Here is an 11,125-nt window from a genome sequence, read left to right as displayed (position 1 = left end):
ATGGCTGGATTCCTCTCAGACCTGGTGAGTATCGAACTTCTTGTCTTCTAGCCCTAGTCACTAACAGCACCATGATCTTTAAAGATTACAGCAAAGGGAATCAAATAGTCCTTCTTGCAACAAAAACGAGCAACAGAGCACATGCTTGGGGCAACACTGATTCAGCAGTAAGACTGACTACATGGCATCCCCAGAAGATACATTAGAAATACAAACGAGTGAGAGGTTTAAAAGAGGACCTGGGAAACCAGGAAAGAATAGGCATTTTGAGGAAGATAGAGAAAATAGTAGCAATGAAAAATACAAAACAGAAAAACCCCTCCCACTCCACTGCTCTGCACTCTCAAGGGTATTTGAGGATACTCCTCTGTTTAGCAAGTGACCTGACTAAATGCCTGAAAACATATGTGCTTGCGAAGAGAGCTCTAAATCCAGTGTACATCATGGAAACAGCGCATTTCAAATCGGAGTCATTCAAGTAGGGGCTCTAAAAATGCAGTTTCCTACAGGGATAATAAAAGTGAAATGTAAAAAAAAAAAAAGTTTTAGGAGGACAGACTTGATTAATTTCTGGAAACTGGTGAACAATGTCTCTGAGTAGGCAAAGTTGAAGGAAAAAAGGGATTCAAGCAAGCTGTAGCTTCTTACTAGTACAAAAGCAAACACAAACTATCTGAACAAGGCTTTTATGATTTTTTTTTTTTTTTTAATTTCTGTGGCTAGCAGAACTAACAGAATTAGAGACTGCATCTTTTCAGGATGCTAATAACCAGGAGAGGAACATAAAGGAATGCATCTTAACAATTTCCCAGCAGTTTTGCTTGATAATTGAAAAATTCAGAATGGCTTTTTGCATTTTAAAGGCTTCTTAATCATAGAAATGTGAAGATATAAGATCTCATAAATTATCTTATGGTCTGAAAGCTATGCTGGTGTCAGGAACTTAGGATGTGTTTCATCATCTTTGGCAGGTTCAATACCGGAAGCTATTGCTAATGATTATGGTGCTAGGAATTGGTGGAACCCACCTATCTGGTTTTCAAATGTCTGTGATCAATTATACTTCTCCGGTAAGCAAAGCCTTCATAAAATCACATCTGTAACTGCTCTTCATGGGACTAGGCCTTACACTTTGAAGATGCTCTAAAAAATCTGTTAGCTGTTCCTATGTGAGCTTATTCCCAGGTCTTTCCAATACTGTCCACTGTCAAAGGACAAAATGAGTTTGCATGATTGTTAGGAGCTGTGCTCCAAAGACAACTTCCCACAGAATTGTGTGGAAACAACATATTGAAACATCCTCCTTAAAGATTATGCCATGGAGAGAAAAGATTAAAAACTAGCTGATTGAGTCTCAACCTTCAGTTCAGTCCTTTTGTCTTTATATCCACTACCTGCAACAAGAACATTTGCACTTCACTACAGTCAATAAAAGGTCCCAATATTTTGGTGTAGGAGAGCCAGGATTCAACAACTAAAGAGCATAATTAATTTTTGAAAGATTCTCTTACACTATTAGGCTGTATGAGAGGAAATATCAATCCTAATTTGCAAACAAGTGTCGCATAGTCATGCTTTTAGTAATGATTATTAATCTAATTTTTTAAAGTTGTAAATATTATGAAGAACTATTGTGATTAGTGCCTCAGTGGAATGAAAATCTCTTTTTCTGTCCCAGTACATTCAGAAGTTTATCAACGAAACCTGGCTGGAGCGATACAGTTCAGTGCTGCATCAGGAGACGCTCACATTATTGTGGTCCTTCGTTGTGTCTGTGTACTGTGTAGGTGGAATGATAGGGTGTCTGTGTAGTGGGTACCTGACTGCAAAATACGGAAAGTAAGTATATTTCCCAACAGCTTGCTAATCAGGGCTGCAACAAGGGAAGCAATTAAATATTACTCACCTAATATAATAGATGTGAGAATTCTCACTGCCCCCTTCTGGTGCAGAATTAACTCTACTCAGCATGTGTAACTACACCTAGGAGCATTAGAGAGACAAGAATATGCAACTATTTCTCATTCCCTTGTCACAGTTTTTGGTGCCATACATTTCCTGTATTTTTGCTGAAATTTCAGTAAAAACCACATCTCTGAAATTTTTTTTATTGGGCAATTATGCCCTAGGGAACCCAACAACACTGCAGTAGTGCAGAAGGGGATAGATATTCTGTAGGCAAAAACTTTCTTTTATTTTTTTTCTTAACTGTTTGCAGCCTTTAAAAAAATTATGCAGGTTCATTCCCCTGTAAGCATAATCAGAGTTTCAGCAAAGATAAGCAGAAGTCCCTCAGGCCACATTCAGAACCCTCTCTTTGAGGGTGGCCATAAAGGACAAAGCCAGAACTCTCTAGCTTGAGGCAGGCAGTGAAGAAAGTTCTCAGTGAAGCTGGATTTGCCTTGTTCTGGAGACATGTGCAGCATTTGAGATGAGAGCCTCGCCCACAGGAAAGAAGTGAAAAAGACCATTCCTTATCAGTATTTATCCTGCAGGAATTTCCTTCAGCCTCATGGTTTGCTCACATAATGTTAGCACAGAGAAGAGGAATCTAGCTTCTGCCTTTCCACTCTCCTGCGAAGACATCATGCCTTTTCACAATCAGATATGGTTTTCCTATAAGCAATGGATTTAAACATGGCCATGGCTTGGTCTGTAAATCCAGAGGAGAACAGGCAGACATTAGTTAAAGATGAAAAAGTAAAACATGGATCATACCCACGTGTTGTTTGCTGTTGCAGGAAAAAATGTCTGCTGTTCAATGATGTGCTCTTAATAGTAGCTACCCTGCATACTGGTTTCAGTAGGAGAGCCAGATCCTTTGAGATGATCCTGATTGGGCGCTTCCTTGAGGGCATCGGTGCTGGTAGGACTCCCCACTACTCCATGTTAATGTGACTTCTTTGGGGTGGATACAGAAATCTTCCTGCTGGGAGTACCTGGGCATACACAGTAACCCCAGTGGAGCAAGGAACAGATTGGGAAAAGGTAAGATGAGCTGTCCTTTGCCTTCAAGGGGTCTTGTTGAGAGAGAGGTCTGATGGATTAGCTAAACATCTTGCTTAAAATAAAAGGTACATTTTCAGCCTATTGTTGTGGAGGATATATAGCAAACAGTTCAGAAGAGAGAGGAGAGAGCTACCTTTGGCTGAAGGTGAAATGAGAAGGGACCCTCTCTCTTGCTTTCTATAGCTTTAGCTCTCTCATGTCTTCTTCACTTTAGGAATACATATGAATGCCCATGTTCAGTATGCTGGAGAGATCTCACCTAAGAAGTTGCGTGGATTTGTAAATGTGTCTTCCTCTGTGTTTTTTGCACTAGGAAAAGCTGTAGCAAGAATTCTCGGATTACGGTACTTGTGCTTCTCCTTCTCATTCTATTTGCTATTTATTTGTCTTCTGTACAGCAGGAAAGTGTTGTTCTCCCAGTCCTAGAAATGGACATACACTAAGGGTGGTGTTTTACTTTGCTTAACTACAGCTGTCAAAAGAAAGCATCTTCCCCATACCAGTCACTGAGGTTACCTTGTCATTCACTGTGGAGAAAAAGGCCCTTCTCTTGAGAAAGGATTAATCCATGTCTGGAGGTGTGGTCTCTCTGAGGAAGTTAATAAGAAAAGATTGTATGTAAACACTCTTAGTAAACTTTTGAGATGTGAAATCTCTGCTAATTTCTTGATAACATGCAGAATTTCAGTATTGGTTCAGAGAGCTGTTGTGGGAATATCCAAACTCCACTGATCTTTAGAAAATATTCAAATTACAAAAAAAATCTCAGTCTTGCAATAGAAATAAAGTATTGGTCTATTTTCCTTTCCCTAGCCTAAACATCTTCTATTTCAATTTATCTTTTCAAGGTCTGTGTGTATATTGTGTCTCTTTAGCTACTCTAGGATCTAAAAAATACCAAACTAGTTATAGACTGTAATTGTACTGGATTATAAATACACTCTAACATGCTTTCATAGAGATCTTTTAGGAACTGAAGATATGTGGAACGTACTATTGTCCTTCTCTGGGTTAGTGGCATTGATTCAACTGCTCTTTTTGCCATTCTTTCCTGAGTCCCCTCCCTATCTCTTGCTGCAAAAAGGAGACAAGGCTGGTTGCTTGAAAGGTAAAATAAAACTGTAGATCCTTAATTTGTTAAACCATAACTCTTGGGAAAGTGAACCTAATAGAGGGTATCGGCTTTTCTATTAGCCAACTACAGGTTTCTTGATAATTACATGATTAAAGATCTTGTAAAGATTATAGCATTGAATTATATTACTCCAGACTAAAAGGAGTAATCAGAAATATTTAAGATCTACCCCTACAGCAAGTTGAAATCCATTTTCCAGGGCAGTCTCAGCATGTTCCAGTAAGCCATGTTCTAATTCTTTGCTCAGTGACTGATGAATCAAAGCATGGACTGAACTGCAAATGTTGCGAATGTCATTAAAAGTTAAAAAACACAGAACTAAGTAGATCAGATGATGGAGGAGTATGCTTCATTCTGTCTTTTCTGTAGCCATGAAGCAACTCTGGGGAGAAGGGAATTATCACACAGAGTTTGATGACATGATGAAGGAAAAGGCTGTAACAAAAGGCACTAAAATCATGAATGTCCTAGAGGTGCTGAAAGAACCATCTGTCTATCCGCAGCTGAGTACCATGCTCCTCCTTTTACTGAGTCTACAGCTCTGTGGCCTGAGTGCAGTTGAGTATACCCTATTTCCATGCTTACATCTACTATTAAGTAACCGAAGCACCACAATTCCAACTTGTCACTTTCCTCTGGATCTACATTACTCCTTCTCACAGAGACCACTGGCTGTGAAGCTGTGTAGTATCATCACTAGCATTCTTCATACCTTTAAGGGAACTTCTGGGATGGGAATACAAGAGATTCAGCTCACAGAAGTTCCTGCAAGGGCACTGTTACTTTCATTTCCCTGGTGGTATTACTCTATAAGAGAAAGGGTTATAAATACCCTAAGGCTTGCTACAACCCAGAGACCTATTTATCTAGACTTCCATCTCCACCTTCTTTGACTTCTGCAGTAGCAGATGGCCAGCTATTGCCATCCAACTTTCATTCCATTCGATAATGGAGAATTATCCATTAAGCCATTTCCTTCCGGTTTTTTCCACATACAAATTGGCTGAGCCCAATACAGCCCAAGCTAATAGTCATTACCCTGGATGTAATTTTTATCACTTGCCTATGGGTCTCTCTCCATAAGCCTTGCTTAAGCCTGTGCACTCTGTTGGAGCTTGTTCATTACAGTTCCCAGCAATGTGGGCAGAGAAGGCACCTCTGTGCTCTGCTGACAGGGAAATGGTGCCCAGTCCATCAGGGACCTTGCGGATGAGCAGCTTCTGCCTGGCAACTGGAAAATGATGATAGAATCAACTATTTGTATGACAATGTATAGTATGCTATGACTGAGATCTGCTTTTCTTTTTCCTTAATCCCTGTCTTGTCCTTTTCCTCTTCCTCTTTGCCAAAACAACATCTTTTTCACATGTCTTACAGGCAGTATGCTCCTTTCAACTTCTTTTTTTCTGGGCTTTCAAATTGCTTTTCTTCAACTCCATTAACCTTTTGATTTTTCACATCTCAAGCAGGTATGTCATCTCCACTAAACCCCAATAATATACTGTTGCTTTTGCAGCGATGGCAAATTTAGTTCAGAGTGATGCTGGATCACATACCACATCTATTGACTATGCTTAATTTTAAAAATGTGTCTTATTTCCCAGATCACCTTTTACACCTCAGAAATTTTTCAGACAGCCAACCTGCAGGAAAGCATAATCCCATATGTATCTCTAGGAGTTGCGATCTCTGAGCTCATCTCTATCATCTTCTGTGTAAGTCAGATCTTTCTGGGGCTTTAAGAGTCAAAGTACATGTGAGTTGAGTCTATTCTTCCTTAAAGAAAATGGATCTTCTCTTTGTGAACTAAAGAATTTGTCTGTGGCACTGCATAAATCTGTAAAGTGGTTGTTACCATCCCCTCCACATTTTTTCCCGCCTTTTACATCTTTTTCCCATCTTCATTCTCCATAATTTCTTATAAAAATCCATCTCTTATTCATACAGATATAAATGAAATGTCATTCAAACATAAATATGTATACTTATCTCCATATATTTGTGTATAAATATATATTCAAATGGAATCATAGCATGCTTCCATTGATTAGTGTTTATGAAAAAGTAGCTGCAATGCCGAGCAGTAATGGTAATTCATAGCATTAGAGATACTAGAAGGAACTCAATAAAATACCAGACTTCGTACCAATAAGATTCATGTTCTCTAAAGTAAAAAGAACTCAAGAAGAATGCTTGATTTGTTGGACAGCTGACAGCTGGATTTTGCCATGCTTCCAGTGATGCGTGATTTTTTTCTACTCTTCAGAGCTCCATTATTGATCGTTTTGGACGCCGGATACTCCTGTGGGGTGGTTATTTGCTGATGGCACTGATACTGGTGTTGCTTGAAACAAGCCTTGTATTGAGTGTAAGCAAATGTCTCTACAGGGGTGGACCTGCATCAGAATTCTTTGTGCAGGACAGCAGAAAAGTCAGCCTTAGCTTTCATGTCCAAAATAGTAGGTCAGAATATCTTCTGAATACAAACTCATAGCCCCTTTGCAAGGCTTTTTTTGTCCTGCATTGTAGTTCCTCTGTTTTAATCAGGCTTTCAAACAGTCAGTGAAAAACATTTTGTAAAACCATTGGCCTGGCATAGGTTTCCTCCAGCTCTCTGCCTGCCTGACCTCTCCAAAACTCACCTGTGTCTTGTTCTGCTGTCCTTTAAATGCCTAGATGAGCATGCCTGCTGTCACCTTTCCTGTTTGCTATCCCATGCCTCCTGCAATAGAAGCAGTGTGTAGTGACCCTTCCAGTTTCCACCCTTGATACAAGTGATCCAGCTACATAGTGCAGCTCTCTAGCTACTTCCAGTGGGGATGGTGGAAAGCAGTGAGAAACCCAGTGTCATGGCTTCAGTAGTGCCAGTGTTTTGCACTGCATGGCAATCTTGGTCTCAACCAACTTCCAGCTTCTTTCTGTTTCACAGATACCTTCTGGTTCACAAGGGATTTAAACATTTCTCTGAAGTTGTCTAATTCAATAAGATAATTAGGTTAAATCAATAATAATTTTCCCCACACTATAATTAGCTTGGAATTTGTTACTTGTTTTTCAGACCAAGGTGCAGTTCAGCTCACCTTTGTAGGTATGATACTGCAGGCTACTTTTGACCTTCCACTGTATTCAGTACAGAGAGATAAGTAGTTCTAGTGAGCATCTACCACAGAGCCCAACGTCAAGGGCTTTTTCATAAATATTGCTTCTCCTATATGTTTTGATTAGCTGTGTTACAGCTATAACATTAAATTTCATCCTCTTCCATCCTTTCACCTTTGTCTAGGATCAGTTCCTCTGGATGCGTTACTGCAGTGTTATTCTCATCTTTTTATTCGTCATTGCTTATGGAATAGGACCAGGTGAGTACAATAATAAAAGCAACAACAGGAAACCTTGGACCACAAGGATAAGCACAGACCATGGATGTATGGAAAGAGAACTAGACTGTGTGAATATATCTTCAAAAATCAACAGCTTAGTTTGGACTGAAATTGTGGAAGCCCCAGTTTTTGATGAATTAATGACCCAAGAAACAATTTCCTTAACAAATTACTTGAAATGGTTCAGACCCTGATGAATCAGGACCTTGTTTCCTCTCACTGGATTATGGGTTCAAGCCAAAAAAAATACTTATTACTCAATTCACTAAGACTTGTTTTGGAGGGTGTGAATGCTGTTCAGTGCATACAGGCTCAACTGGTCCACCTTTGTCTTTGTCTAAGGGCAGAGGTAGCCTCTTCTAAAATATCAGAGTTTTCTCAACTCACCTGTAAAATCCTACTCTGTTAAAGAATTATACTTGATAGCATGCATAGTCTGTCTCTTAGCATTGCTCTGTCCTTTCTCATTCCCTCTTAATGTCACTCTGAATCACCTACCTCGCTAATGCCAGAACCAAACTTAGAGCTCTCTATTAGGACCTCAGTCACCTAAGACCAACATTTACACTGAAAGTTCCCTGACTAAAGACTACTTTTAGTTATTACAGTCTCCAAATTCAAATGGAAGCCTTTATTATTGTACGGGCTGTATATGAGAACCATGAATGTCTTGAAAACCTAACAGAATTCCCACAGTAGCAGAACTCAGGTGTCTCCTATGGGCAATGGAGAGAAATGGGCCATTGGGTCCATTCATCTCTATATTTTATACATCTTAGGTGGATAGAAACTGCCCTTCAGGGGTGTCCATCTCTCTCCATGGACCATAAGAGAAGTCTGTAGGGGAATTCAGATAGAGATGGCTGTGCTGCCCAAATTTAGATGATCTCACAGTAGCCTGACTTACTGGGGCTGTGTTTGACCAGTGACATTAGTTCGCTCATTTTGAGGAATATGGTTAACTGCAACAATGTTTTTATTTCTTTTTTATGTTTTTTCCTCAGCTGGAGCCGTCGCATCTGCCATGAATGAAATCTTCACCCTCTCAACAAGGTCTTCTGCTTTTGTAATTGGTGGAATCGTCATTTGGCTAGGCCTTACTTTCACTGGAATGATTTTCCCCTTTGCTGTCGTATGTAATTTGATTGAAATCTTCTCTTTGACTCCATCAATTTAAACTGATTTTCTAGGCTGGTCTGGACAGGGAGTAGGATGAAATGCCTTGTAGATGATCAAAGCTGTGAATCCCTTATTGCTACTGGCATATAGAGGCCATTTATGTAAAACACTTCCTTAGACTTCAGACATCCTCTGCTGCCTCAAGAGTAGATTGAAAGATAAATAAATATTCCTTCTGTAAAATCAACTTATTCTTCATTTCACAGGGACAAATCAACAATTTTCAAGAATCTATAGGGGCAAGTCTTGTCAGGGAAATCACTCATCTCCTTCTATTTTTATCTCCAGATGCTTCTTGGTCCTTTTTGCTTCCTCATCTTCATTGCTGTCCTGGTCATTTCAGCAGTTCTCATCTACCTGTTCCTCCCAGAAACAAAAGGGAAGTCAACCTCCGAAATCACAGAAGAATTCAAAACATGCCAATTTAAGAAGCAGCATCATCAGACTGTGGAGAAGAGTGCTACTGAAGAAAAGACATTCTGCACCAGGCTCTGATAGGCCACCATAAGCAACTTCCACTGACAAAAAGCCCTGTCTAAAAATCAAACTGAAAGCTAAACCTTAACATGGACTTTTCTCAATAAAATGTAATCCAAAAAGTAATCCACAGGTAGCTTGTCATTAATCCAAGTAGTCCTATTTTATATTCATCTTTGCTTTTCATGGTGAGAGACAATGGCTTCTTCCTAGGACAGCTCTGTAGCAGGAAGACATTAGTAACTACAGACACTTCTCAGAACTGGCACATGGAAAAGATTTTCAGGCATAACACATCGATTTTATTTCGAGTCTTTCTCCTTCACTATCATTGTAAAGAAACAGGGTTTGTCTCTATGTTTGTTACTGTGTAAGAAAGCTCTGCTCAGGATTAAGAGCAGGATGAAGAGAGGATGGAACATAAACATGGTTCTTGCAAGCATTTTTCATGTCATCTCTTCATGATATCACACTGTAAAGGACCTAGTATTGATCATGAACACTGCACACAAACAAATACCAGGTAGAATAACAAAGATAACTCAATTTTGTTCTATTTTCTTGAGCTGACATCAAGTAACTCTATGTCCTGATTGCCTCTATAATAACTGTCAGGGATCAGCCCCGATCCCTGGGCAATTGGTACAGAAGAACTCTCATCTGCATCCTCTGGAGCGAACTGACCGCACCTTCCATGCATATCAGTTGTAGCAAAATCTGCAGCAAGTTTTTGTAGTGTAAGCAATGCTCTCAGCCTTATTCTGGGTACCTCATGGATGGCGCAAAGGTTAACAAACATGCAGGCAGTGCTGAGAGCTAGAGGACCAGAGCCCTGGAGTGAGACAGGGAGTAAGACACTTTGAAAATTCAGCCCATTTTATAAATAATTAACTGCTCAAAAAGAAAAAGCAGAAGCTGTGATTGCAGATCTCTGCTAGCTGTGTGCTGGCCTAGGACACATCATTGCACTCTACTAGTGCACACCAGCATACAATACTACACTTTACCACTGCTGTGCTCCACAGCACCGATGTACTGCTGCTATTCAAGAGCTGTTAATCCTACTGACCACTGCAGCATTTAATCACTTCCCAAGTTCTTCTACCTTTGCATAGGACAATCAATTATTTTTCTATTTTCTGTCACAGCTACAAATGGTATACCACGCCTCCTGTTTAGTAGGACCGTAAGTCCTATCTTTCTGCAGTTTAACCATTCACATTTATTATCATTGTGCTGGAGCACTGAATCAGTGTTGAGTTTTAGTGAGTTTTCTATTTTAAAATTTCAAATAATGCGCTTGCTACTTCTAAAGGAATAGCCAGAGAAGAAGCTCTGATATTAAAGCAGTGTGTGTTCCAGCAACTGAAATTTTGGTTATATTTGATCTGGTTTCACTCCCTGTATCAAAATAGGGAGCACTCATGCTACAAAATGTTCCCATTCAGAGGGACCTCTCCTGTTGAGTCATTGAAATACTTAATGCATCTGTTTTAAGTGCTGTCCAATTGCTGCAAAAACCATCAGTCAACAGAAATCATACGAAGTAAACATTAACGTCAGTCTCAGAGTCAGATGATTAGTTAAGCAGAAGGCGCAGAAAAGGCATGACAGCAAACACTTCCTCAGTCTAACAGAGTTTTGTCTGCCTGGGATCAGCCACCCTTTCGATACGAGATGGAAAAGCTCCTTTCAGAAGTGGTGAGTACTACAGCTGGCGATATCAGCTGTTAATATTAAGCTGTCAGAAGAAGTGAGAGGTTATCTGTTGCAACTACGATTCCTAAAGAAAATACAATACGTATGGATGCTCTTTAAAGAATCCTTCTGATTTTGTTACTCTAAAAATTACAGCTAACATTTAAAATAAAAAAATCAAAAGACACAGGATGAACTTTCTGGAATAAATCATCACAGAAACTTTGAAGGAAGTTCCAGCTGGGTA

At 39.7% G+C, this 11,125-nt stretch overlaps 1 protein-coding gene across 1 annotated transcript; it reads left to right on the top strand.

Annotated features, from left to right (window-relative positions):
- Nucleotides 1-9,198, top strand: LOC104252933 (solute carrier family 2, facilitated glucose transporter member 11). The gene is made up of 12 exons (XM_009807307.2): nt 1-24; nt 972-1,070; nt 1,679-1,839; nt 2,742-2,866; nt 3,224-3,353; nt 3,969-4,117; nt 4,514-4,701; nt 5,749-5,859; nt 6,411-6,512; nt 7,428-7,503; nt 8,529-8,656; nt 8,992-9,198. The coding sequence occupies exons 1-12, from the start codon at nt 1-3 to the stop codon at nt 9,196-9,198; spliced, it is 1,500 nt and encodes a 499-aa protein (XP_009805609.2).
- The last annotated feature ends 1,927 nt before the right edge of the window (nt 9,199-11,125 follow it).

This window comes from Gavia stellata, chromosome 21 (genome assembly GCF_030936135.1).
Source record: "Gavia stellata isolate bGavSte3 chromosome 21, bGavSte3.hap2, whole genome shotgun sequence".
Taxonomy (NCBI): domain Eukaryota; kingdom Metazoa; phylum Chordata; class Aves; order Gaviiformes; family Gaviidae; genus Gavia; species Gavia stellata.
This window is presented reverse-complemented; position numbering and strand designations above follow the sequence as displayed.

What these genes read in the sequence shown, in the direction of transcription:
- LOC104252933 (XM_009807307.2), top strand. Translation starts at nt 1, where the DNA reads ATGGCTGGATTCCTCTCAGACCTG. An exon ending in TGCTTATGGAATAGGACCAG is followed by an intron (nt 7,504 to 8,528) that starts GTGAGTACAATA and finishes TTTTTTCCTCAG; the next exon opens with CTGGAGCCGTCGCATCTGCC. An exon ending in TGATTTTCCCCTTTGCTGTC is followed by an intron (nt 8,657 to 8,991) that starts GTATGTAATTTG and finishes TTTTATCTCCAG; the next exon opens with ATGCTTCTTGGTCCTTTTTG.